The sequence below is a fragment of the Clinocottus analis genome, unplaced genomic scaffold (assembly GCF_023055335.1).
Source record: "Clinocottus analis isolate CAN_PGR_092001 unplaced genomic scaffold, fCliAna1.0.p SCAF_6, whole genome shotgun sequence".
Classification (NCBI taxonomy): Eukaryota; Metazoa; Chordata; class Actinopteri; order Perciformes; family Cottidae; genus Clinocottus; species Clinocottus analis.
The window spans coordinates 182,175-209,719 of record NW_027176218.1 but is presented as its reverse complement, the minus strand read 5'-3'; the positions used below and the strand labels follow the sequence as shown (position 1 = coordinate 209,719).

At 45.1% G+C, this 27,545-nt stretch overlaps 2 protein-coding genes across 7 annotated transcripts in view; one reads left to right on the top strand and one right to left on the bottom strand.

Annotated features, from left to right (window-relative positions):
- Window positions 1-18,539, bottom strand: part of lrrk2 (leucine-rich repeat kinase 2) — a 34,282-nt gene extending 15,743 nt beyond the window's left edge. The window contains exons 1-25 of the mRNA XM_068602377.1: window positions 18,156-18,539; window positions 17,465-17,973; window positions 16,622-16,707; window positions 14,416-14,525; window positions 13,738-13,826; window positions 13,335-13,469; window positions 12,489-12,623; window positions 11,705-11,836; window positions 10,571-10,690; window positions 8,468-8,628; window positions 8,306-8,385; window positions 8,095-8,201; window positions 7,752-7,881; window positions 7,068-7,192; window positions 6,343-6,470; window positions 5,592-5,736; window positions 5,373-5,512; window positions 5,130-5,261; window positions 4,138-4,308; window positions 3,490-3,754; window positions 3,194-3,391; window positions 2,689-2,804; window positions 2,428-2,500; window positions 1,763-1,962; window positions 765-1,021 (exon numbers count right to left, since the gene is read on the bottom strand). Coding sequence (XP_068458478.1) covers window positions 765-1,021; window positions 1,763-1,962; window positions 2,428-2,500; window positions 2,689-2,804; window positions 3,194-3,391; window positions 3,490-3,754; window positions 4,138-4,308; window positions 5,130-5,261; window positions 5,373-5,512; window positions 5,592-5,736; window positions 6,343-6,470; window positions 7,068-7,192; window positions 7,752-7,881; window positions 8,095-8,201; window positions 8,306-8,385; window positions 8,468-8,628; window positions 10,571-10,690; window positions 11,705-11,836; window positions 12,489-12,623; window positions 13,335-13,469; window positions 13,738-13,826; window positions 14,416-14,525; window positions 16,622-16,707; window positions 17,465-17,600 — 3,371 coding nt within the window. The 5' untranslated portion in view covers window positions 17,601-17,973; window positions 18,156-18,539. The remainder of the gene's footprint in view (window positions 1-764; window positions 1,022-1,762; window positions 1,963-2,427; window positions 2,501-2,688; window positions 2,805-3,193; window positions 3,392-3,489; window positions 3,755-4,137; window positions 4,309-5,129; window positions 5,262-5,372; window positions 5,513-5,591; window positions 5,737-6,342; window positions 6,471-7,067; window positions 7,193-7,751; window positions 7,882-8,094; window positions 8,202-8,305; window positions 8,386-8,467; window positions 8,629-10,570; window positions 10,691-11,704; window positions 11,837-12,488; window positions 12,624-13,334; window positions 13,470-13,737; window positions 13,827-14,415; window positions 14,526-16,621; window positions 16,708-17,464; window positions 17,974-18,155) is intronic.
- Window positions 17,522-26,827, top strand: LOC137803670 (proton myo-inositol cotransporter-like). Of its 6 annotated transcripts, XR_011080086.1 has the most exons (13): window positions 17,522-17,758; window positions 18,925-19,009; window positions 20,170-20,633; window positions 20,900-21,059; window positions 21,891-22,099; window positions 22,184-22,292; window positions 22,396-22,559; window positions 23,081-23,195; window positions 23,596-23,721; window positions 23,946-24,067; window positions 24,396-24,548; window positions 25,041-26,191; window positions 26,282-26,827. XR_011080086.1 is itself a non-coding variant. In XM_068602375.1 (12 exons), the coding sequence occupies exons 3-12, from the start codon at window positions 20,207-20,209 to the stop codon at window positions 25,262-25,264; spliced, it is 1,809 nt and encodes a 602-aa protein (XP_068458476.1). In that variant the 5' UTR covers window positions 17,522-17,758; window positions 18,925-19,009; window positions 20,173-20,206; the 3' UTR covers window positions 25,265-26,827. The 6 variants fall into 6 exon arrangements, 5 of the variants coding, with proteins under 5 accessions (XP_068458476.1, XP_068458473.1, XP_068458474.1 ...); XM_068602375.1 differs by having other exon boundaries at window positions 20,173-20,633; window positions 25,041-26,827; XM_068602372.1 differs by having other exon boundaries at window positions 25,041-26,827.
- The last annotated feature ends 718 nt before the right edge of the window (window positions 26,828-27,545 follow it).

The window sequence follows — 27,545 nt, the reverse complement described above, 5'->3', positions numbered from 1 at the left end:
GAGAGGGACGAGGAGGAACGAGAACAACGAGAGGAACGAGAGGGACGAGGAGGAACGAGTGGGAAGAGAGGGACGAGAGGGACGAGAGGAACGAGGATGAACGAGAGGAACGAGGGGGAACGAGAGGAACGAGGAGGAACGAGAGGGACGAGAGGAACGAGGATGAACGAGAGGAACGAGAGGAACGAGAGGGACGAGGAGGAACGAGTGGGAAGAGAGGGACGAGAGGGACGAGAGGAACAAGAGGGACGAGGAGGAACGAGAGGAACGAGGAGGAACGAGAGGGACGAGAGGGACGAGGAGGAACGAGAACAACGAGAGGAACGAGAGGGACTAGGAGGAAAATGAGGAGGAAAAGGAAAAATGCCTTTTTTTTTTAACATATTACCTAAACCTTATAAACAATATTTCCAATAGAGATCACTCTCTTTGTATTTTTAGATCAAAATATTCCTCTGAAAGTAAATCTGAAGCGTGCCGAGGTGAGCCGATGACATCGTGACGTCGACCTGTCAATCAATCTGCAGGTTTTAGCAACAATGTAGCGAGTTAGCTCCGAATCGCACCCACAATCTAAGCCCCGCCCACTTTTGAGCGGTCCAATCAGGAAGCAACGGATCTGCTCTCGCGTCACAGAAGCTAAATGCGGTACAGCATCGGTTTCACTGGCACTCAAAGGGTGAAACGTTCGCTGCTCCTTGAAAGGCTGTTCTCGCATTACGACGCAACCACGAAGCGGCCTTCGTCCTCCTCGTCGAGCTCACCCTTCCACCGACAGCTCCTCCAGCCGCGGCGCGGCCCGGCCCAGCTCGTGAGGGAAGGCGGCGATCCTGTTGAAGGACAGGTTGAGCTGCCGCAGCGACGGGCAGGCGGCGGCGGCGGGGTCGGAGGTCAGCAGCGGCCCGACGAGGCGGTTGCGCGAGATGTTCAACGAGCTCAGCGAGCGCAGCGACAGCAACGCCGCCGGCAGCGACCGCAGCCGGTTGCCCTGCAGGTCCAGGCGAGTCAGACTCCTCAAGCTCTGCGGGGAAAAGAGGAAGATAAATCAGTGTATCACGTTTTCTAACCCCTGGCACTCGTGGACAATACCGCTTTTGTCCACAGGGGTCGCCAGAACCAACAGAGGGAACTATTTTTCATTAAGGTTTTTTTTTTAAAGGTTTTTCTGGCCCCGTATTCAACAGCTTTTTGTTTGAAGACAATACATGTACATAACAACAACAAGAGGACGACTAAACAGTTAGAATCAAGCCAGCAAAACATCATATATCCAGAGTATGGAAGTACGGTGTAAGATAAGATAAAATAATCCTTTATTAGTCCCTCAGTGGGGAAATTACAGGATTACAGCAGCTCTGCTCACAAGTAAATACAAGATAAAAATCAAGTAATATAAATAAACAGTAGAACTAAATTAAAAATTAACAGTAAGAAGAATATGATGTATGAAGAATAGGATGTTATAGTGCGTGTCCGTGTTTATCATTTCATCTCAAAAAAGGCACAAAGTGTAGATGAGTGCAGATTTATGTGCATGTGGGTGTGCGTGGCTAAAAAAGACAAACGTGAATATAAATAGAATATGGGTGGTGTCATGTTTGATAAAAAACATGGTGAAGGATGAGCAGATGGAGCGGTGTTGTGTTGTAAATGATGGAGGAAGTTAGATTTGTCCTTTTCAATGTGTTCATGTACTCGTCCCTACGGGGCCGAGACCTGAACCCGGACTCGGTGGTTCTGGGCGGGGCCTCCGAGTGGTCACCTGGCAGAGAGCGGAGGGGAACTCCTGCAGCCCGTTGTGGCTCAGGTCCAGGCGCAGGAGATGCTCCAGCTGCTGCAGGACGCGGCCGTCGTCCAGCAGGCAGGACGGGGAGTCCAGCTCGTTGCCCGACAGGTCCAGCAGGAGGATGCGCTCGCTCTCTTTGGACGGAGCGGCGGCGGCGCTCTCGCCGGACCCGAACACTGCGGGGGAACGACGGAAACCGTTAGCTTAGCGTTAGCTTACATGGGAAGACGTCGTCCAATGAGAGAAGAGCTTTTCTCATCCGTCTGTTGGACAGAAAACCGATGAACCTTTTTATTTAAAGAAAGCAAAAGTGATCTTTTTTGTTCGTTGGGTGAAAACTGGAGGTGGATTTATCTTTTAGATGCTGTGAAGTGTTTTTGTTCTTCTATCAAGAGTCGTTTCATCTTGTGAGTGACGTTTCTTTTGCTTATTTTCTAATCCTGAACATTTAATTAAACGCCTCTATGAGACGGCTGCTTTGATTGGCTCGTGAGGAACGAGAGAGCGCCAACTTGTTCCTGCTCTGCTTCCTCAAAGCGGCTGCTCCTGGCAGGTTTTTTTTAATGTATTTCTTTTTTAAATTGATATTGTTCGTACTTTGTACTAAAAGAAGATATGTGGGTTAATTTCTGCAGTGAAACCTTTTTGAGTGCAGCCGGTCCGTCCACTTCCCGTCTGGACCAGCTCACTGTGTTCAGACTCAGTTTGACAGTTCTGGAAAAGACAACAACAACAACAACAACAACAACAACAACAACAGTGAGGGGAGAGAAGTTCATCTGGGTGGCATTCAAGCATCTCCTCCTAAAGAGACGTCTGAAGAGTCGCTGATGTGCTGCTTCTAGTTTTCCTTCAGGTGTCGTCGATCATCGAGATGTGAATAAAGTTTTTTTTATTCTAACCTCTCTGCTGCTGCGTCTGCGGCGCCCCGGCCTCCTTTTGAAGGAACCCGCCGTCAACTCCTCCATCGAACTGTTGTGCGGCTTTGGAGACAGAGCGACCGACAGAGAGTCACTTCCTACGAAGAGGAGAAGCAGGACATCATCATCATCATCGGACGTTACTGTAAAAAAAAGGATGATATGGTTGCGTAATACAGTGAACGTTTCATTCTTTAAGTGCCAATCAAACGAATGTTTTAACGCATTTCCCTTCTGTGATGAAAGTCATATTTTAAGGATTTTGAATCACATTCTTTGCTTTTTGATTGGACCGATTAAAAGTGGGCGGGGCTTAGATTGAGAGCGAGATTCGTCGCTAACTTGCTACATTGTTGCTAAAGTCCACCATGTTCTTTCTCTCACTTTGAGGTGCAAAGGTTGAGATTATCATTTGTAATATTAAAAAGGAAAAGAAATGTCTTTGTTTATTCTTCAATTGTTCTTTTCCGCGGGGGCTATTCTTCACCGTCGCTCTCCACGTCGTCTCTCAGGAACAGGCTGTCGTCCGCGGAGGCGAAGCTGAAGCTGGAGTCGTCGCTGGAGTCGGAGATGTAGCCGGAGGTCAGACAGGGGTCGCCCACAGATTTCGGAGCGCCGCCGCCGCCGCCGCTGCTCTTTGACCTCTGGAGCGACTGGATGTACCTCGCCAAGTTCACGCCTTTGCCTGGAAGACAGAGCGCAGGGCACACGGGAATCAACACACACAAGGCCACAACTCGACTGTCCAATGAAGCACCGGAGGAAAAGCGTGATGCTCCTCACCGCTGTTGGAGCGCAGGCTGAGCACGCCGCCGCGCTCCGCCAGCAGGGGGCGGAGCCAGGCGGCGTCCAGGCGGCCGAGCCGGAAGCCCCCGAGGCAGAGGGCGCTGTTGTTGAGGTCCAGGCCCAGGCGGCCCAGCAGCTGGATGACCGCGGGCCCGTCGCCGCGCTTCACGCTTGCCGCCAGAGCCCGCCGCAGGTGCTGCTCGTGGGCGCCGCGGCAGAGCAGGAGCTCCACCAGGGCGAGGGGGCCGCCGCGCTCGCACACCTGCAGGGGGCGACGGCGAGCCGAGGGGAAAGCTTATTGTTATTTCATCTGTTAGTGTCTCGAAAGGCTGGAACAGAAGTCTCTGATCTGGTCACATTACAGGTTTTTACACATTTTCAGGGCTGAATTACATTTCCAGGACTTCAAACCAATTTTCCAGGACTTTAAACCAAATTCCCAGGATATTTCCAGGACTCAATTGGACTTCCAGGACTTTTCCAGGACTTAAAACCAAATTTCAATGACTTTAAACCAAATTTCCAGGATGTCTAACCACATTTCCAGGAATGTAAACACTTTGGGGGATTTTATTTAATTTCAAGGACTTTTCCATGACCTTGTGAACCCATGTATTTGTGAGTTTTCCTTCGGTGACCTCTGACCTGGTAGATGAGCGACTCCGTTTGGGTTTTCCCGTTGACGTCGGCTCCGAGCTCGATCAGACACTCGGCCAGCGCCGCGTCTCCGTCCTCGCAGACTTTCTCCAGCATGACGGGCCGACGAGGGGAGTCGCTCCACATCTTAGACAGAGCCACGCCCGCCGCTCTACGCAGCTGGAGGGGGGGGGGGGGGGGGGAGAGAGAGAGGGGGGGGGGGTGGGAGAGGGGGAAGAGAGGGAGGGAGAGAGGGAGGGACTTAGAGGAAGGGAGGGAGAGAGAGAGAGAGGGGGGGGGGAAGGGAGGGAGAGAGAGAGGGAGAGAGAGAGAGAGAGAGAGAGAGAGAGAGAGAGAGAGAGAGAGAGAGAGAGGGGAGAGAGAGAGGAGAGGTAGAGAGAGAGGGAGAGAGGGGGGGGAGTTAAACGGGTTCGCACACAAACCAGTTCATTGAGAAAACGATGCCTTGGTTCTTTCTTTTTTTTTTTTAAATACCAGTTCACGTTTTTTTCCCTGGATCTTATTTTCTATTTATTTTGTCTGGATTCTACTGGCGTCTATTTTCAAACTGAATTGTTTCCGCTCAGTTTTAGCAACAAAACCAGTGAGATTGTGTTTTCACTCCAGACGAGCGAACTCCTCACCGTCATGTAGACCTGTTTGAAGTGAGTTTTTTTGTGTCGCTAACAGTTATTAGCATCTGACAACATCATGGAAAGGACGCCACCGAGAAAAAACATGTTTTTCTTTACATTTGGCGGGAACGATGGAGTTTGTGTTGCGTTCAAGCAACACACAAAAAAAGGTTTGCTTCGTGTTCGTGAAAACATTTTCCAAATTGTTGCCACACAGACGCAACAATACAGTCCAGGTTGATCCATACACAAGCACCAAATACTCATAACCCTGACGTTAGCATTAGCATTAGCATTAGCATCACTAACCCTACTATCTGTGAATTGTTTTCTTGAGCCCCATTTTTGTGTGTTTTTTCTGCTCACAGCACAGCGGTTCTGGTCCGGGGCCGTCTCCTCTCGGAGGCGTCTGAAGATCTGCCGGTCGAAGTCTTCCCTCTGCAGCTCGGCGGCGGCTCCTGAACAGGCGTCCAGCATCCTCAGAGCCACCTGGAAGCCCTGCGGGGACCCCAAAAGAAAACACATGGAGGGGAGTCAGACGGACACGAGTTGACGGTATATTCCAAAAAGCATGCAACAGCTGACGGGCGGTATTTTGGAGAAGGTCACCTTGAGGAGCATCTCGGAGTCGTCTCCGTACTGCACGAGGGAGGCGACCACGACGGAGGCCAGAACGGGGACGATCATCCTCGACAGCTTCTTCTTGGACACGAGGTCGGTGAGCAGGGTGAAGCCCCAGTAGTGTATCTCTGCAGGGGGTCAGTGAACGCACCGTTCCTCATCAAAACAACAACAAAAACACGTCATTTGACGGTTGGTTCACTGTACCTCGCTCCCGGGGGAACATCTGCAGCGTATGCAGCACCGTGTCTATCGCCCCCTGCTGGCAGAGCAGGTCCACTGCACCCGAGCAGCCGGCCAGAGCCGACAGCACCTGCAGGCCGCAGGTCTGGATGACGGAGCTGCTGATGAACTGCACACGGACGCACACAGTCAGCGCCAACACACACGCGTGTACTGTGTGTGTTGTTGTGCGTTGTTTTTCTTTTCTTATCTCACCGGGGAAACCAAACAACCTCGTGGGAGAAACCATTCATTCAGTAGGTCAACTGGCATTTTTAGGAAAATGTAATTACACAGTTACAACGTTCTGGTTGCAAGAAAAGCGTCCGTGTAATTCCTACAATGAATGGACGGACTGTTGCTGCGTCTGTGTAGTGAGGACTTTACATTGTCGACTAAAAGTCCCCATTAGGGTGTTTTTTAAGCTCTACCATGTTTTTTGGGGGCATTTGCTGAAATCATATTAGGCCGGATAAAAAGCATGCGAGGACAAATTAGATTTATCAAAATTAAATGTACACTTGAGACGACCTAAAAGGCCTCAAATGCAACATTTTGTGGAGGTTTTCCAGAATACTACTGTCACTAAAATGCCTTTTAAAAAGGTTAATTGATGTGTCGGGTCAGCAGGAGGGAGGCGAGAGCGTGCTGTGTGGATTCTTGTTGCACGGTTGTGTAGTTGTGAATATTTTCCGTATAATGAAGCGTGTTAAGACAGACGCCTGCGTGTTCGTACCCGGTTCAGGACCTCCAGGTAGAGCGTGTGAGCTCCTTCCACCACGCACTGGTTCTTCAGCACCTTGAGCGACACGTCGGACATGTCGGGGTCGGCCACCGAGACGCCGTGCTCCCTCAAGCTCCTGTCTGGGATACACAACAACACACACACACAGCGGCTCTGTTATCCATCGTATAATCTAATTAGGAAGAGGAAGAGGACGCTAAACGACCTCGTTAAGAGAATTGGAAAAAAAAACACGCTTGCGCCACTGAACCGGATTTCACTCCCGTTTCACACGATGTGAGAACTGGAAACTCGTATTCTTGACATCAGAGCGACGCAGCAGTAACTCTGCACAACTGATGCCCTCGATTGCAATTTGAACGCCCGTCGTTACAGTTGTAGTAATGTATTTTATGGTTCTGCAGATTCACACAACAGATGAAAAGACGACAACTGGAACGAACCACTTTCCTGATTGTAGTGCTATAATATTAAGGAGCAGCATTCAGCATTAATTTGGACTTTTGCTTCTGTAAACCTGGTGAGTTCATGTGTTTCTCTGCTCTCTAAATATCAGTTTTATCTGCTACATGTGTGTGCATTTGTAAATCTTTCTGTGTGCATTTGCAATTATTGAGACTGATCTGACCCCATACAGATGTTCCTCTTTCACCTCTCGTACAGTTAACGAACAATATTTGCGAGGTCACAAAACGGCACATTTAAACATCTGTTACCTGGGCAGAGGAAGACCAGGCTGGCCCGCAGAGCCTCCAGCTGAACCTCTGGCTGGAAGTTGTGGACCTTCATGGTGCTGAGGATCTGACTCATGGCCATGTTCAACTCGTCCAGACTGGCTGACCTGCAGACACGAGAGAGACCGAGTCCCCTCCACAAATTAAGCATGAATATTGTTGTTTTTGATGCATTTTAACCTTTTGGAAATCCCATTTTAAGTCCCAGCATGCCCCATTTAGACAATCTTTTGGCTTAAAATACGTAATTTTTCCATTTTTGAACCGCACGACAGTTTTCTGACTTAAACTCCTTCCTAACAGGACAAGTCTTTGTTTTATTGTGGCTTTTGTTGCAGATTCTGATTCTTTAGGTCCTAATCTTTCCAAAAAGGTGTCTTATTGACGCTCCAGGAGGCTTTTTTTGGGGAATCTGGCTCATATCATGCTGGATGTTCAGTTACGATCAAAATATCTTTTTTTTTGCAGATTCTCCCAAGACTTTGCTGAACAAATACATACAATAAACACAAGTTTTGGAATTAATTTGGGGTTCCTACAAGGACTCAAACACAAGGGAAAGGAGGTCTGGAGTCAAGTTGTTTCTTTTCTTTCTCAGTCGGACTTCCTTTTTCTACACCGACGTGATTTTAGAGCCACAGGACGTAAAAACAAAGCGTCGTTCACCTTCCCTGAAAGAGCAGGTTGAGCAGTTTGCAGGCGTGGATGGAAACCTCCGGCGAGGTCGGGTGTCTCTTCATCATCTCCACCAGGTTGACGTGCAGGCCGCTGGACAGCAGCACAGAGCGCATCCCACCTGCCAACGGAGACGCCGACAAAACCTTTTCAACGTGAAGTCACGGTGACCTTTGACCTTTAAAGAAATCAACGGGCTGCACAGGAAACCATGTGAATTGGAGCGCAGCTCGACGGCGACGCTGAACCAAAGCGATCAGGTTGAGGGAAAGTTTGAAGCTCCGTTGCGTTAAAAAAAGAGCGATAACTTCAGTGCGTACTGTTGGAAGCTCACCGTTGTGTGTGAGGAGCGTGGCGATGGCGCTGGTGGCGGCTTGAAACACACTGGGAGAGGAGTTGTGCAGCAGCATGGCCACCATGAGCTGCCTGTGAACAGGAGTCCTGCAGAAAGCACCGCGGCACACGTCACTGCAGTCTCGCGTCAGACGTCTACTTCTTAAATATGTCTCTTGAGACTTTCAGATGTTCCTGCCGTGTTGCCGTACCTCTCGTCGCGCTGCTCCTGCGAGCGGTCGGCTGCAGCTCCGTGCAGCAGCAGGTTGTGGATGGCCCAGCTGGCGGCTTCCTGAAGGGATTGCACACAAGCGTCAGAACCGTCCCGCCGCGAATGCCAAAGGAGGGCCAAAAAGAACTGAAAAGAAACCGACCTGGACGTCGGGCTCAGCGGCGTGGACCTCCAGCGCCGTGCAGCAGGCCTCCATCCAGCCCAGGCCCATGTCCTCCACCTGCTCCCGGCCCCGGTTCTCCTCCTCCTCCCCCTCCTCCAGACCTTGCTCGGCCACCGCTTTGTTGTGCACGATGGTGGAAGCTGGCGAGAGAGAGAGCGAGCGTTAGCTAGCGAGCTTTGAGCCTTGCGGCTTTAATATCAGTGTGGCTCATTTTGGGGATTTTTTCGGTTCGAAGCAGTTGCAGAGACATGCTAGCTAGCGAGCATTAGCTTAGGAGCGTTAGCTAGCGGGCATTAGCTAGCACTAGCAAGCGTTAGCTAGCCCTAGCGACTTAGTAGCAGCAGCAACAGCAGCTTATAAGCTGTTGCTTGTTTATAATTAGACACAACTTTATTTTTTATCTTTTAGTAGACACGACTGAACTGTACGACATTTTACTGGCTTCAAGGCTATTACAATGTTGTTTTATTCTGTTTAACTGGGTTAAATCATCAGGATATAAGTCAAGTGCTTTGGGTTAGAGACTTTGGATAAAAGACACAGTGCTTATATTTGGTATACAGCCAAAGAAACTAAGAAAAAACATGTTGGGAACCAAATTAAACACAAAAAAACAGGGTGACAATAATGTATAATCCCCATATACAACCTCTAAACACAAGTCAAACTATAAATAGGATGAGAGGTTACGGTTTAAAGGGCTACTGTCCATATTTTACACACTGCAAAAGCCGGTTGCATGTGGCCGGTGGCGCGAGGAAAATCAATCAGCCGAAAGTGAACGTGCTGTTTTTGCACCCAAACGGCCTTTGTGCATTGTTCTGTGGCCGCCGCCGCTAACGCATCCAGCGCTAACGCTTCCAGCGCTAACGCATCCAGCGCTAATGCTTCCAGCGCTAACGCATCCAGCGCTAACGCATCCAGCGCTAACGCTTCCAGCGCTAACGCATCCAGCGCTAACGCATCCAGCGCTAACGCATCCAGCGCTAACGCATCCAGCGAGGATGCATATGGAGGTAGATTCATGTATTTTTTACTCGAGCAACTTTGTAGTTAGTAAGTAAATTATCTCCAAATCTTTGCTTTAAAAAAAACAACAAAATTTCAGAGAACTTTTTTTTGAGAGAACTTTTTTTTTGACCAAACTTTTTTTTGACAGAACTTTTTTTTTAGAGAACTTTTTTTTTTGACAGAACTTTTTTTTTTTAGAGAACTTTTTTTTTTGACAGAACTTTTTTTTTTGACAGAACTTTTTTTTTGACAAAACCTTTTTTTTAGAGAACTTTTTTTTTGACAGAAATTTTTTTTGACAAAACTTTTTTTTGACAGAACTTTTTTTTTTTTGACAGAACTTTTTTTTTTAGAGAACTTTTTTTTTAGAGAACTTTTTTTTTTACAACTTTTTTTTGAGAGAACTTTTTTTTTTAGAGAACTTTTTTTTTGACAGAAATGTTTTTTGGCAACTTTTTTTTGACAGAACTTTTTTTTTTGACAGAACTTTTTTTTTAGAGAACTTTTTTTTTGACAGAATTTTTTTTTTTTGACAAAACTTTTTTTTAGAGAACTTTTTTTTTGACAACTTTTTTTTTTTGACAGAATGTTTTTTTGAGAGAACTTTTTTTTTGAGAAAACTTTTTTTTTGACAGAACTTTTTTTTTGAGAGAACTTTTTTTTGAGAGAACTTTTTTTTGAGAGAACTTTTTTTTTGAGAGAACTTTTTTTTTGACAGAACTTTTTTTTTGACAGAACTTTTTTTTTGAGAGAACTTTTTTTTTGAGAGAACTTTTTTTTTGAGAAAACTTTTTTTTTGAGAGAACTTTTTTTTTGAGAGAACTTTTTTTTTGAGAGAACTTTTTTTTTGAGAAAACTTTTTTTTTGACAGAACTTTTTTTTTGACAGAACTTTTTTTTTGAGAGAACTTTTTTTTGAGAGAACTTTTTTTTTTTGAGAGCAAAGATTTGGAGATAACTTACTTACAAACTGTAAAGTTGCTCAGGTAAAAAAGACACAAATCTACCTCCATAAATGAACATGACAAGTTCTCTACATGCGTGTGGGCGGCGGGCGAGTGTGCTTCCTCACTGAGGTCAGCCAGGCAGGACAGAGCGGCGGCTTGCAGCGCGGCGTTGTCCGGGAACGTCCGGCAGGCTCTCACCGCGACCCTCTGCACGCCGTTCAGCACCAGGATGTTGTAGTAGCTCTCTGCGAGAAAGACACACAATGAAAACAAGCGTGATTACCTCGACGCCTCCGCTGAGCCCGTTCAATCCTAATCTAGCGACTGGCAAACACAGTGTCACATCTATCGGGAGGGATCAATCGAACGCCGCCGCGATGAAGGACAGGAGTCACTGATTTGCAAACAGTGTTATCTGTTATCAGGACTGTCAACACGCGCAGAGAGACTCCAAAGTTATTCATCAACAGAGTTCAGCGTTGACTGAGATACTACATTTAGAGTAATGTGACACCAAAACGTATTTCATCCTCTAACAATAAGTATTCAGCCAATTGTTTATGTACTACTTTATAGTACTGAAATAAGAAGCGGTCATATAATATACATCGTAAAATTCAAGTTATAAGCCGCTACTTTTTTCCTTAACTTTGACCCGTGCGGCTTAAATATCAGTGCGGCTAATTTGTGGATTTTTACGATTCTAAGGAGTTGCAGAGACATGCTAGCTAGTGAGTGTTAGCTAGCGACTGTTAGCTAGCAAGCGTTAGGTAACACTAGTGAGCGTTAGCTAGCGCGCGATAGCTGGCGAGCGATAGCTGGCGAGCGATAGCTGGCGAGCGATAGCTGGCGAGCGATAGCTAGCGAGAGTTAGCTGTGAGCGTTAGCTAGCAATAGCGAGCTTTAGCTTGCACTAGCGAGCATTAGCTTGCCCTAGTGACTCAGTAGCAGCAGCGATAGCAACAGCCACAGCGGCGGATAAACCGCTGCCGCTTGTTTATGATTAAATACGACTTTTGTTAGTTTTTTAAGTAGATGCGGCTAACAAAAGGGTGAGCCTCATAACACAAAAAAATGGCCGCCAAAATAAACTATCCTGGTTTATTGGAAAAAGGATTTTATTGAAACGGAAACACTGTCGGAAGCTAAAAGGAACGTGTATTTCTTTGTGTATATCCGTTGAATCTACCAAACTTTGACGTATGTGGTGACAAAAAAGTCTGAATCCACGAATGAAACAAACGGAGGAAGCGTCCGACCTGACGTGAAGCTCCTGAACAGGCAGCAGGCCGCCTCCTGCAGCTCCTCGGCCTCGGGGAAGGCGTCCGTGGCGGCGATGATGACGCTGTAGCAGCGGGCGCCTCCCGACATCAACACCTCCACGTTACTGACTGGAAGAGAGGAGATTAAACACAGCTGCACCGTCATCACCCTGATGAAGAGCATCTGAGAAACACACAGCAGTAAAGTGGGGAGGAACAAAAATGGCGCATGACTAAAACTCTTGTCATGCTCCACTTTTCATGCAGAAATCATTCCGGCTCTTTATCATTTCTGTGTCTAAAAATAAAGCAACAGATCCGCTCCCTTTGAGCTCCAAACACATGTTCACTCGCTGGCATTGATTTTGTACTTTTGTTGTTTACTTCTACCTCTAAGCATTGATTTTTATTATTATGTTTTCCGTTATTTTATTCAGGTTTAGGCTCGCTGCTCTGATCGGCCACCTGAGATGAACATGAGTTTGCAGAGTGAAACGAGAAAAAATATGTTTTCTTCTTTCAAATGACGTTTTTTGAAAAGCAGAAACAGAAGCAGTTGCTGTGTTCCTCCCCATGAAGATTGGACTATTTTTAACAAACACAACATTTGGGGTATAATCTAATTAACATCAAGGCTGCTTTTGGTTTTGTCTTGGTCTTGTGGCGAGTTTAGAAATAGACCGTGTGTGTTGACACTCTTCACACCCTGGAGATCAGTCTGAAGTCGCCCTCTCTCCCCGTGTGGAGCTAGAAAGCTAGCGCTTCTTATCGTCGGTCTTACCGGGTCGAGCCAGCGGCAGCATCGCCTTCATGGCCCGCAGGAGCAGCTCGGGGTTGTCCGGGAACCTCCGCAGAGCCGCCAGGACCACGACGTGATCCTGGTTCTCCACAAACTCCACCAGGTGGTCGTCGCTCACTGGAAAGACGGAGAAGAAGAAAAAACACGAGAAAAAGATCTTCAGCTTCTGTAAAAGCAAAGCAAGCGTATACTATACACACACATGTTGAAGGAGATGGGTGTAGGATTTAGTGACATCTAGTGGAGAGGTTGTAGATTGCATCCTACTGAATGAATATGAATGAATTCTTTATTCATTTTTTGACAATTAAAATCAGCCTAAATCCTTTTTGTTTGACCTCTTACGCTTCTCCGCTTTCGTTTCCTAGCTAGCTCACACTAGCTAGACGCTAGCTGGCGCTAGCTAGACACTCGCTCGACGCTAACTACTTACATTTAGCTGACGCTTTTATCCAAAGCGACTCACAATAAGTGCAAACTCAAAACAACAAGAATCAAAAAAGTACAAATACTTCAAGAAAGACAAACTTCAAAGTGCTAGCAGTAAGAGACGTTTAAGCGCTAATAACGTGCTAGCTAGCTAGAAATCCTAACTTGGACATAAAAACATTAGCGGGCTACTTTTAATGTTAAAAGTAAGCATTTATCTGGCATATTTCTATGCGCATGTTAGCAATAATATGGATGCAGGCGTTAGCTCTCTGTTATTTATGGTAATCGATTGACCCGCCCCCCGCTGCCTCTGATTGGCTGCTACTCCTGGCCTTCTCCTGGTATTCATGATGTCACAGTATATTGTATATTATTGGGGGTTGAGCGTCTGCTCACCTCTCTCCAACAGCAGCTGCAGAGCTGCACATCCCTGCAGCTGCACCTCTTCACTGGCAGCATACGTCTTCATCGCCTGCACCACCAGGCCGAACACGTCCTCTTCCTCCTCCAGCACCAGCAGAGGAATCATGTCTGTAACGTCAGGAATTAAATAGAATGAAGCCTTAATGGGGAACTAAAGCAAACACAGGAATCAATTATTATTGGTTTAAAATAACTAGACTATCTCTTAGCAGTTGCACATCCACTGCAGTTCTTTTGACGCTGAAGTTTATCTATTCGCTGCTCTTCTTTCCTCCTAAAGGGAGCTTTGTAAATCATTTAGTTTTTACTGGTTTCAAGACACCGGTCTTCAAATATTCAGATGAAAATAGACCCGACCGGCTGGAGGGCGACGTACCGGATCGGAGCAGCAGAGCCAGGGCCCGGAGCCCCACCATGCTGACTCTGCAGTCTGCGCTGTACTGACAGAGCACCTTCAGGATCTGCCTGGAGAACACAAGACAACCAGGAAACAAGTGAACCAGAGGCTTCTGCATAGTTTAAACTGGATTATCTAGAGTATCATGTTGTCGCGTGAGCAGATAGATGGATGGATACTTTATGAATCCATGCAAGGAGACGTTTCTTTTCACCACAGCAGCATTTATAGATACACGTAAAGCAATATTAAATGTAAAAAATGCACAATATAGTTCAAAGATTTAACCAAACGGGACGGAGAACTGAAGGAAACCGCACAACTCGGTGGATGCAGAGGAACAGGCGAGCGATCAAAGGAACCGAAAAGACCTCTTGGAAAGAACAGGTACGCGACGATGAACGCAGAGGAAACAAACAGGAACTGAAAGGCTGACTTTGGTGGCATTTCCACCTGGAAGCACTGAACGTTAGGACCAGGTGAGGCGGCTCCAACTCCTCGTGGAAAGACGCTTTCACACGTGAAACATACATCATTAAAAAAGACAAAAGCCTCACTGCCCATTTCCCAATAAATCAATTGCTCTTATGATATAAACATGAATATGAAACGTGAGGCAATCTACCTTTTGCTAATCTGCGCTGAACGTGTCCTTACTTGTGCACTCTCAGTACCTCCCAGTCCTTGGCTGCCTCCAGAGGTCTGGTCAGCTGGTCCAGCGTGTCGGGGCAGATCTCAATGAGCCGGCAGAGCAGCGACCAGCCCACCTGATGGACAAGGAACATCACCAAGGGCTTTGAGATTACACTGGTTTTTTTGTCAAACTTTTTTTTTGTAATTTTTTTTTGGTCAAACTTTTTTTGGTCAAACTTTTTTTGGTCATACTTTTTTTTGTCAAACTTTTTTTTGGTCATATTTTTTTTTGTCAAACTTTTTTTTGTATTTTTTTGTCAAACTTTTTTTGCCATATTTTTCTGCGAGGATGGAGCCGTGCGGACATGTTCCTCTTTGTGGAAGTCCGATTCTGTGGCCGCAATTTGACATCAGATCAGACGCCTCCATCTGCACTGATTAGACTTTTTTTGTCTGTTTTTTTTGGTCATACTTTTTTTGTCAAACATTTTTTTGTCATATTTTTTTGGTCAAACTTTTTTTTGTCAAACTTTTTTTTTGTCATATTTTTTTGTGGAAGTCCGATTCTGTGGCCGCAATTTGACATCAGATCAGACGCCTCCATCTGCACTGATTAGACTTTTTTTGTCCGTTTTTTTTGGTCATACTTTTTTTGTCAAACTTTTTTTTGTCATATTTTTTTGGTCAAACTTTTTTTTGTCAAACTTTTTTTTTGTCATATTTTTTTGTCAAACTTTTTTTTTGTCATATTTTTTTTTGTCAAACTTTTTTTTGTCATATTTTTTTTTGTCAAATTTTTTTTTGTCATATTTTTTTTGTCAAACTTTTTTGTAAAACTTTTTTTGGTCAAACTTTTTTTTTGTCAAACTTTTTTTTGTCATATTTTTTTTCGTCAAACTTTTTTTTGTCATATTTTTTTCCGTCAAAGTTTTTTTTGGTCATACTTTTTTTTGTCAATTTTTCTGCGAGGATGGAGCCGTGCGGACATGTTCCTCTTTGTGGAAGTCCGATTCTGTGGCCGCAATTTGACATCAGATCAGACGCCTCCATCTGCACTGATTAGACTTTTTTTGTCCGTTTTTTTTGGTCATACTTTTTTTGTCAAACTTTTTTTTTGTCATATTTTTTTTTGTCAAACTTTTTTTTGTCAAACTTTTTTTGTCAAACTTTTTTTTTGTCAAACTTTTTTTTTGTCAAACTTTTTTTTGTCAAACTTTTTTTTGTCAAACTTTTTTTTTTGTCATATTTTTTTTGGCCATACTTTTTTTGTCAAACTTTTTTTTGTCAAACTTTTTTTTTGTCAAACTTTTTTTTGTAATTTTTTTTTGGTCATACTTTTTTTTGGTCATACTTTTTTTGTCCACTTTTTTTGTCAAACATTTTTTTTGTCATATTTTTTTTGGGCAAACTTTTTTTGGTCAAACTTTTTTTTGGTCATACTTTTTTTTTGTCAAACTTTTTTTTTGTCAAACTTTTTTTTTTTTGTCATATTTTTTTTGGTCATACTTTTTTTGTCAAACTTTTTTTTTGTCATTTTTTTTATCATATTTTTTTGGTCAAAGTTTTTTTGTCAAACTTTTTTCGGTCAGATTTTTTTTGTCAAACTTTTTTTGCCATATTTTTCTGCTAGAATGGAGCCGTGCGGACATGTTCCTCTTTGTGGAAGTCCGATTCTGTGGCCGCAATTTGACATCAGATCAGACGCCTCCATCTGTACTGATTAGACTGATTGATTGGATGTCTTTAATGTCTTTTTAATATTTATTGTACAATGCTACATGAAACCAGAGGCCAATTCCATGTATGTGTCTACACACATGGCCAATGAAGCTGATTCAGATTCAGATTTGAATCTCTTACGACAAACGGATCACAGAACGGTGCAAACACACCAATTTAACGTCATTCCACCTGTTTTATTTGTCAGAGGGAGTTACGACCGACTATCCGACTCACAGTCTGACTTTCAAGGTTGCTGCTATCGGACCTCTGATAAGCAGCAGTCACGGGACACGCCATAAACACGCTGGGCACGTCGCACACACACCGACACATCCGCGCGTCTTGTTTAAGAGCTGGCACACATTTCTGGTTCTTTGTAAAACTCTGATGCTTTTGTGTTTGGGTCGTGTTTGAAGCCACTGCCGGAGGTCGAGATGGCCGAGAGACATGGAGTGTAAAAAGGAGAAATAAACCACACAAATAAGACGTTTCTGCAGCCCTGCGGTACCTTCTGGACCTCTTTGCTGCCGATGTAGGATGACAGCACCAGCACGAGGGGATTGTGGACATCTTTGTCCTCAAACAGTTCGGCCGCTGCGACACATTGACAAAAACACAAAACAGAAAGGTGACAGGTTAGCTTTTGAACGAATAGTACAAAAAATATATACAAACAAGTAAAAGTGCATACATATTATTTTAAAAAGTGCAGCAACATGAAGAGGTATGCACCAATAAAGTCGTACCATCTTAATATTAAGAACCAGACGATGCTCTGTTGGATTGAATGACTCATATCGACTACAGCAATGCATCCGTCTCATATACAGTATGTGTCATATCTGTAAGCTAGTCATTGCAGTAAAGCCCCTGAGAATACTGAAATAGTACAAGTTTCATGCGTATACTTTATCTCATAATCTGCAAGTAAAAAGAAAAACCAACAGTCACTCTGAAGAAGTGGTGGAGGTACATTTTTGAGGTACTTTGAGTATTTCCATTTCCTGCACCTTCTTAATCATACTCCACCACATGTAAAAAAGGATCCACTATTGTACTTTTCCTCTCCTTCACATCTACTTAACAAATTAAGATTTTCCCTACAAATGATAGGAAGTGGTCCAAAGGAGATGCACCACCTGTTATATCAGTAACAATGCAACTCTCTGAAGTACTTTTAATGTAATACTTTAAAGTACTGTAATACAATTCTGCACGATGACTTTTCAAAATATTTTAAGTATCTAGATACAAAATGAGTGTTTTCCCATACTTTTACGACCACAGTAAAGAACCCGAGTACTTGTACAACTAGAACATCGTGCTCCCAGAAAGCAATGCGCGCTCCTACCGTTGTCTGAGTGCGCGAGGAAAAGTAGATCCTGGACGATCTGGATCAGCGTGCACAGCTGGCGGTCCTCCTGCGGGAACTTCAGCCTCACCAGCAGCTTCTTCAGGCTTTGCTCCTGGTCCTCTTGGTTCACCATGGTCGGTGGGAAAGAAAAAAACACACGCCGCTTCTCGGGGAGCCGATTCAGGTGGAGCGGCGGCGGCGGTGCACCGCGTCGGAACCGGCGGGCACGAGCGTCGGCGGGCCGAACTGCCGCGGCGGGTCTACCACCGTGGCTTCAGGGGAACAAAACCGGTGAAGTGCCGCTCGTGTCATAACGCCACGTGTATAAATTTTAGCTGAGCTACATCATATTACGTTTGGCTTCAATTCGGCTGCAAGTATCTTGCTGTGACGAATCAGAGAAGCTGTCAGTTGGACGAAGTTTCGGTCCCGGACGTTGACATCACCGCCAAACCTCGGCTGACTTTCCTCCGAGTTTGTTCCTCTTTGCGGACTTTCGCTTGTTACTGTGGGTGGAAACAAACAAATGTTTAAAAAAAAAAGGGCAGCGGTTCATCTGTCGTGTTCCTCCTTCCTTACAGTCACATCATATGACTCATGGTTAAAGGAGGGGGGACAAACTTTGCGTTTGTTAAAGAGGAAACTGGAAGTAAAGACGCGGGGTGGGGGCGGAGGATCGTCTACTCACGTTTCAGAAAGTTTGTACGTCGAGTAAATCACTGCTTCGTCGTCGTTGTTGTTGTTTGTTTTTGCTTCAACTCAAATTACATTGGGCTGTGATTGACAGCCACACTTTTTAGGGTTGTCCCGAGTCGAGCGGCGTCGCGTCCGCTGCCTCCCACCCAGTGTCTGGTGTCACATTTGCCGATTCACCGAGCAGTGAGATCGACTGATTTACGCGGCACTCCATTAAAAAAATCCATATTGTATTGATTCTTCGCGAATGGGCAAATAAACTTAGCCCGTATGGCGAAGATCAAAACTACGTACAACATATTGGAATATGTATTTTAATTCGGCATAAATCACTTCACACAAAACGGTGTATTTAAGGTTTTACTAGTGATATTACCACGTGCCCAACCAATTTAATACCTAACCAACAGTCAGATTTGAGCTATTTTTGTCTATAAAAAATAAAGAGTGAACAATAGGAAATGAAAACGTTTAGCTTTCTATTGATTATATTACCAAAGAATTATCCAATTCTATTTATTTTCAATTTTATGTATGTTGTTATGTCAATTTGCATTTATTTGCTGTTGCTTGACATTATTTTTGCAATGCAGGCCTGTTGCATTTCACAACAACAACAAAAATGGAGATTGGCTTGACTGAAAAGTTTCTATTTGAACATTCAAAATAGCCATTCTTTGCCTGTGATAAAATAACAAATCCCCGGAGGTGAGCTTTCCATTCAGCATTTACTTAGTGGGCGTGTCCCTCCCTTCCTGCAGCGCCGTCATGTGATCACGGGCCTGACTTCCTGGTTGTTGACACCAATAACTCCTGCAGCAGTGCTCTGGAATAAGCTTTCAACAGGTAAAAACTACAGACGTATTGTTGAGTTTATTTTTTGCTGCACGCATACCATCTGTTTCGTTAACTTTGTGCGTGGGATGTTTTATTTTGAATAAGCTAACTATTTGATGTGCAAGTGTAGCTCTCGCCTATATGTCAGTTGTTCCTTGACAAACTCCTCCTGGAGCTACTCATGAGCAACGCTTCACATTGCTGATGTGCATTTATTAGATGGCTGACAGCGGTTTGAGCTTGTGTGACATGCTGTGCTTTTTCAAATTGTCTTTAAACTTCAGCATGCGGTTTAAATCTGCATTGTGATAATATAATAGATAACGCAATAGGATGCATAATTAGATGTTAAGAGTTGTTCCACCAGCCCTAAACTGGCAACCCAGTGTAAATGAAATACTTGGATCAATAGCGATGTGATTTAAAGGCTACGTTTTTATTATTAAAAAAGAATTCGTCGCTTCCATGCATGCCAAATGACTTAGAAGACTAATGAATGGTCTTAATATCTGTTTTAAGATAGTAAACATGCGCCGATAAAAAGGATTTGGAAAAATTATAGATTTTTGTGTAAGTTTCTTACCAAATTAAATAAGTTATACGTTTGGTACTTAAAACACATATTTCCCAAATACCTGTTAATGCTTTGTAATGCGGTTGCCACATATTATTTAATAATCGTGGTAATTTCTTTGAGACAATATTGTTTTCGGGGGATTTTAACTCGAAGGGATTTTTTTTTGCTGAGGGGGCAGTCGGCCATTAATCGTGTGACGTCACACGTAAACATTAAACATGGCCGCCCACGGAACATAGCGGTAGCGCTGTCGATGCTAACGTCTTCGTTTGGAGCCATTTAAAGTTGAGCTTAAGCCACACTTCTAACATGACGCGACACGGAACATCTTCCGTGCTAACGGGACAGAAACTCCCCGGAGCTTATGGCGAAATGTTACCGTTAACATCTGGCCGTTAAAATCGCTCCTTCTTCCCGGTTTCTCCTCGCGGGCCTGACCGGAAGTAAATATTGGGATTGAAAAAAATAAAATAAAGCATAATTATTTTTCGGTTGTTTTGGCCTTACTTTTTTTTATCATCTCTGATATGTTTTGAGGCTATTTAAAAAAATAAATAAAATAATAATCTTAATCCCTGTTTACTGTGTCCAGCAGCCAGCATGAAGACGGTCTGAGGCACGTGATCTCTATGGGCGGCCGGAGACAGAAAGCAGTGGACGACGGAGAGCAGAGTCTCATCAGGCCTCCGTCCGTCTCTGGCGTCGATCTCCCGGACCGAGATGCCGCCGCGTCGGGGTTTCTCTACACGTTGGCGTTCTTCTCCGCCCTGGGCGGGTTTCTCTTTGGGTATGACACCGGGGTGGTGTCCGGGGCCATGCTGCTCCTGAAGGAGGAGATGAACCTGAGCGCCCTGTGGCAGGAGCTGCTGGTCTCCTGCACCGTCGGAGCCGCGGCGCTCTCGGCCCTGGGCGGAGGCTCACTAAACGGGTGGCTGGGCCGCAGGCGCTGCATCCTGTTGGCCAGCTTCATCTTCGCCGTCGGCGGTGTCGTCCTGAGCTTGGCCCTGGACAAGGTGGTGCTTCTCGTGGGCAGAGTCATCGTGGGTTTGGGCATCGGTGAGTTTGTGTAAAAAAAAAAATACAATTCGTCTTCCAACTTGAAGCTCATGTTTCAACAGAAAACAATCCACGGAGAAGTCCTTCACGCTCCCAGATCCCACACAGAATAATTAATTAAACGTTTTCTACTCGTAGGAATATGTGACGCTAGCTCGCTGCATATTCAACAAGTAAACATAGGACAGAATAAAAGTACAACTCCTTGACATTTATAGTGTTTCTGCGTTGGTCTAAATGTGTGTATTCTTGTGTTTCCCCTTCAGGCATCGCCTCAATGACAGTTCCCGTGTACATCGCCGAGGTTTCCCCCCCACACAAGAGAGGCCAGCTCGTCACCATCAACACCCTCTTCGTCACCGGCGGCCAGTTCGTCGCCAGCGTGATCGACGGCGCCTTCAGCTACATGGGCCGCGGCGGCTGGAGGTGTGCGTCGGTTCTTCTGCGCTTGTAACTTTCCATGACGGGTTTCCTGCTTTTAGATTTGTTTACCTCTGTCTTTGAGATGGGTGCGGCCGACCGCCGACTGTCAGTAAATAGTGACAAGAAACTGCGCACGTGTTTGAGGTCTTCTGGTATTAATCGTTTATTTGCATTGCACCTTTTTTTTACTGATGGTTAGTGCAGTGCAAAGTGGATCTTGGACGACAGAACAAACTGACAATTAAATGTTAAAAAATGTATAAAATAGAGTTAAAGGCAATTGTAACAGTAATAAAGGTAAAACTCTGTGAAATAAGCACTGGATTAATGAAATGATAACATGCTAAAACTTAAATACAACAAAGTAAGTAATTAGTAAAATAACAATTAATATAACCTAAATACAATAAAATAAGTGATTAAAAAAAAAAGAATGAAACTGAATAAAATACAAAAACTTAATGATAACACGACAAGTGAATAGAATAATGTAAATTTCTATAAACTATTATCAAAAGTCTGGCTGAGATGTCAGTTGCGTAGTTTTTCCACCAGAGGGCACCGACTTGTGTATTCTTCACCCGTGATACATCTTTTACAATTTTTAAAACTCAAATATCGATACAGGCGGAGCAAACAGAGGATCATATATGGATTTGGCTTTTAAGGGACAAAATCAATGAACTTTGCCTCCAAAATATGCCTCAATTCACATTGGAGGTTCGTGCAAAGAAGAAGCCGCTCCACTGTGACTCCCCATCGTTCCTTCTTAAGACCGCTAAGAGTCCCTGTTTAGCCGCCCCGCTAACACCTCCCCCCCCACCCTACCTGCAGGTACATGCTGGGCCTCTCCGTCCTCCCGGCGGTGCTGCAGTTCGTCGGCTTCCTCTTCCTGCCCGAGAGCCCCCGCTGGCTCCTCTCAAAGGGCCGGAGCCAAGAGGCCCGCCGAGCCCTGAGCCGGATCAGAGGAGGCCAGAGCGCCGACGAGGAGTACGAGGCCATCCGGAGCAGCATCGAGGAAGAGGAGGAAGAGGCGGGCGGAGGTGAGAGATTGTTGGTGGCGTTAGAAATGAATATAAAGGCGCGTGGGTTTAATATTCCTTTGTAAATATGTTGGTTTGTTTTAGGAGGCCTTGTCATCTGGCGGATCTTGAGCCACGGTCCGACTCGACGGGCGCTCGTCGTCGGCTGCGGCCTGCAGATGTTCCAGCAGCTGGCCGGGATCAACACCGTCATGTAGGTCGTCTCCGCCTCCTGGTGTGGGCGCCCGCGTATAGCGATCCTGCCTTCTGCCCCGCCAGAGTAAAAGCTCAGTGTTGTTTGTGTAATGAATATCCAGGTACTACAGCGCCACCATTCTGCAGATGGCGGGAGTGCGGGACGTCAAACAAGCCATCTGGTTGGCCGCCGCCACTTCCGCCACCAACTTTGTGTTCACGTTGGTCGGCGTGTGGCTGGTGGAGCGCGTGGGCCGCAGGAAGCTGACCCTGGGCAGTCTTTTAGGTTCGCATCTTGATTTGTGTCCGTCTGCGGTAATTAGATGGATTTATTTACAGTTAAAAATATTTTGTAGTAACTTTAAGCTTGGCTAAAAGTGTATGAAATTGAATCTTACTGAAACTTTAACCCTTTCTGGCTTCTCTCTGGATGTCCCTGCGGGTTTGGTTTCTTGCACAGGTGTGCTCATTTGTGTTTTGTGTGGCTCCACCCCCTTTTGTCCCCACCCCCTTTTCCTAACAGGGCGGTAAAGGGCTGGTCCTGTGACGCTCTCGACTTCCCTTTCTGCTAGAGTATTAACACACAGTATTATATGTAGAAGTACATCGATCTCAATGGAATAATGTTTGAAAGAGAACAAATCTCTCGTGGGTGATTTTAGTGTTTTATTGACACGGTAATGTTTCTACTATTGTGTTTGGTTATTGATCGTAGTCAGAGGTCTACTAGATTCAAGCCTCTCGCAGGTTATTTATTTATTCCTGATTTATTCTTCCTCTGATCTCTGTTGAATGCGTCTCCTGCAGGCACCGGTCTGAGTCTGACCTTGTTGGCGGTCGGGTTCTTGCTCTCCGCTCAGTATTCTCCTCCCACCACGCTGCAGCCGGCCGACGCCCACAACTCAACCTGCCGACTGTACGGGTGAGAGAACACAACGCCGCTTCATGGAAATTTGGTTTAAAGTCATGGGAATCCATTGTGTATGAATCCTACCTCTGTCCTCTATCCTCTGCCCTCTGTCCTCTATCCTCTGCCCTCTATCCTCTGCCCTCTATCCTCTGCCCTCTATCCTCTGTCCTCTTCCCTCTGTCCTCTGCCCTCTGTCCTCTGCCCCTTATCCTCTGTCCTCTGCCCTCTATCCTCTGCCCTCTATCCTCTGCCCTCTATCCTCTGCCCTCTATCCTCTGTCCTCTATCCTCTGCCCTCTATCCTCTGTCCTCTGCCCTCTATCCTCTGCCCTCTATCCTCTTCCCTCTATCCTCTTCCCTCTATCCTCTCTCCTCTATCCTCTTCCCTCTCTCCTCTGTCCTGTGTCCTCCAGGTCCTGTGAGTCCTGTATGTTGGATCCAGGTTGTGGTTTCTGCTACCGTGAGGACGACAGCAGAGTGTTCAACTCCTCCTGCGTTCCCGTCAATCAGGCGTCCACAGATCACGCCGCCTGGGGAAGGTCGGCCATGTCGTCTTTTTAAAATCTTGGTCTTTTACAAAACATTTTTTTTAAATGATTTTCTTCACTTCACTTAACGTTGAAGCAAGAGGAGTAACATCCTCTCCGTGCTCCCGTACTTGGGAGCACGGAGCAGCACACACTCATTTATTTATTTTTTGCTGGATTTTTTTGAATATACCAATTCTTGATTTTTAACTCCTTGCAACGTTTCTTTCTCCCAGGTGTTCCTCCAACCAGACGGAGGCGCCTGCGAGCGCCATCTGGGCCTACAACTACTGTCCCACGTCCTACTCCTGGGTCGTCCTCCTGGGCCTCATCCTCTACCTCGCCTTCTTCGCTCCGGGTCTGAAGCAACTTCTCTTTTCTCGTCTCGTAGCCAACCGTCTTCCTGTCAATCTGAATTCTGAACAATATATGAAAACAGTACCCTAAAAATGGCAAAACGATCTCGCCGCTTCCTAATTATTCTGTGAACGATGGATAATATCAGGGTTGCAACTAGTTCTTGGCCTTTGGTGGCCAACAAGCGGCAAAATATGTTTTTCAGATATGAAAATTGGGGACAGGAAAACATGCACCAGCCAAAGATGCGCCCCAAAATCAATATGTGTGTGTGTATATATGTGTGTGTGTATATATATATTGCCCTGACTGGCGTCTCTGCGTGCCAGGTATGGGCACCATGCCCTGGACGGTGAACTCTGAGATCTTCCCGCTTTGGGCTCGCAGCACCGGCAACGCCTGCTCGGCCGGCGTCAACTGGAGCTTCAACGTGCTGGTGTCCCTGACCTTCCTCCACGTCGCCCAGTACCTGACCTACTACGGTAAGAGGGACGCTAAAGTACACCGACGGGTCATCGTGTTGACATGGACAATAACTCTACTGAAGGAAAAGTTGTAAGCTGGACGATGACGATCGCAAACGGTTCATAGTTTACTCGGCTCGTTTGTTTTTCGAGGGTTTTTCCACGAAAAAAACACAACATTTAGGTAAATAGTTTGCAGGATATTCAACCTTTGTTCCCTTATCAGGCTTTTACTTTATGTACAGCATTTGTATCAACGCAATAAAGTAGTCCATGAACACACACACACACACACACACACACACACACACACACACACACACACACACACACACACACACACACACACACACACACACACACAGAACTGTGAACGGCTGCTGTGACTTCATGTCATGACCATATTTGGACATTGTAGCAATGTTGTAGCAATGCAGAGTGTATAAAGATACAATGAGCAATACTATGATCATATTTTATCATACCCCACCTTCCCCCCTCCCTCCTCAGGGGCGTTCTTCCTCTACACGGGCCTGGTGGTGCTGGGCCTCCTCTTCGTCCTGGGCTGCCTCCCTGAGACCAAGGGCCTGCCTCTGGAGGACGTGGAGAACCTGTTCGCCGGTCCGCTCTGCTCCTGCGGCGCCTCCTCGGCCCCGCACCACGTCCGATACGTCCGGGTAAACGGCAGCGGCGACCCGCCCGCCTCCGACCGCGACGCCTCGCATGTAGAGTAGTTCTGGTGCTTTTGGCTTTCTGGATGCGGGGGTGGAGTTGTCTTCACGATCATCTGCCGTCCTACCTTTGTCTCACCTGGGAGTCGGTCTTTATTCCTCCGAGCGCTCTTCTGGTTTCCCATCATCACTAAGGGGGAACATTGGAGCAAGACTTTCCAGGATCGTGTTTCTGGAATGTTCAGAACAGGTAGTGGCTCTCTAGTGGGGGAAAGTCCTCATCGTCTGTATTTTAAGGACTTTAAAGATGAACTTTGGAGAATTACTTTGTGTTTTCCCACAAAAAAAGGGAGGATTAGATGTGAAAACTTTATTAATCATCAGCGCACAGCAGACAAGAAAACACGATAGAACAAACACCAGAACATGCCACTTGAAACAAGATCAGGAAGATGCTCAACCTAAAAACCACAACTTAAAGTGTTGATTATTTAAAAAATCTAGCCGCTGCTGGAACAAAAGACCTTCTGAGTGTTCAGTAGAAGACTTAACTTCCTGAGTCGCTCACTGAAGGAACTCTAGCGAGGTCTCGATGGTCATTTTGGACCATTTAGATTTCCAGTAAAGAGGTCTTTGCGTGAGTCCGAGCGGCCATCTTTCTGTAAGCTTTAAAATGTACGAACCCGGCGAGAGAACGCGTCTGTCAGCGCAGCGTCGTCGATCCGTGGCGGTCATCGCATCCACGAGGACGACGAACACCATCCTGGAGGTCTGTCTCCTCTGTACGAACTCTTCTGAAAACACATTCCTGGGCTTCCTCTTCTCACTTGGTGTGAAACTAAACTGTGACACTGTGAGAGATTGCACTTTAAAAAACAACTAAAACGTTTCCTTTTTGGAATCCTAAAACCCGTTTTCTAGCGAGCTTCTGACGCCGGCCCGGCGCACTACGGAGCGGTGGGGTCGGACGGCGGCATCTCCGTCATCAATGTGAGTACGGCGTCCAGGTGATGCTCCAAACCTTTTTTTTGTGCTGAATATAAACACAATGAGAGTGAAATCTCTTGTGTTCCTTCGCAGCTCAGATAACTGTGACCAGCTCTCGCTGAGCGACGTCCTGCGGAGCTGCTTTGTTACTCTGTTGCTTCATCAGAGCGTCTCGTTTGCACAGGGACGCGCTGATCTTTGCCAGTTTGTATTTTTTTTTAAAGACTCACAAAATCAAGACTGGACCAAATTTTTATTTTATTTTTTTGGAGTGCAAACGAGAAATTTCTAATTATTCTGCAACTGATGTGTTTTTATTTTTATTTTAATTTTTTCAAAAGACTCACAAAATCAAGACTGGACCAAATTTTTATTTGTTATTTTTGGAGTGCAAGTGAGAAATTGCTAATTATCCTGCAACTGATGTGTTTTTATTTTTTATTTTAAGAACCAGTAATGTTTCTAGTTTAAACCTTCACAGTCCTCTATTTCCTCTATCATGTTGCGGCTACTGATCCAAAATCCTTATTTATGATGTCATATTTGTTACGATAGCAGTGGATCCTCTGACTGCTGATTGTGTAAACATTTAAAAGCGTTGTTTGTATTGGAGACTGTTTTGTACAACAGGTGGATGTGATGAAGGAAAAAACAATAAATTAATTTAATAAAATAAGAAGGTGGCTCTTTTTGGTACAGAAAGGTTCATGGTGTATTTAATGTATTTTAAAAAATACATAAATTTTTTAAATTATTTTTAAAATGTATTTATTTAAAGGCCACGGGACGAACCCACTGCCATGAATATGTTGAAATATCATCATATCCAGAAGTCAGATTACAGTCGGAGAGAAAGAAGGGCGGTAAAGTCAGAATTACATGATCACTTTGGGGGAAATGTCACTTTGTAATCCAAAAATGTCAGTTTGCTTTTATTTTACTACATTTGTATATTTAAACATAAAATGTAAAAAACTTAATCTATTTTGTATTGTTGCGCAGTTTCGTCCTGGTCCGTGTGACATCACGTTCAGGTTGGATTGAGTGTAAAATACAGGTAGTTTTTCACCGTATCGCAGTATTTCTGTGTCGTCAGAGAAACATTTATACTTGTGAGAATACACAGTAAAATGTGCCAAAAGTACAGATTTAAATGACATGTAAATCCATGTTTAATGTTAAATGAATGCACCCTTTAACCTGTAATTTCTCTCTGTGGTCAGAAAGACATTCTTTCCCTCACATAGTACACCATAGTACATATATACATATACATATACATAGTACCATGGCAGTTCACATCCACAAGGTGGCACTAAAGGTTCCTTTACGTGACGACAGGCTTGACTTCAGGCTG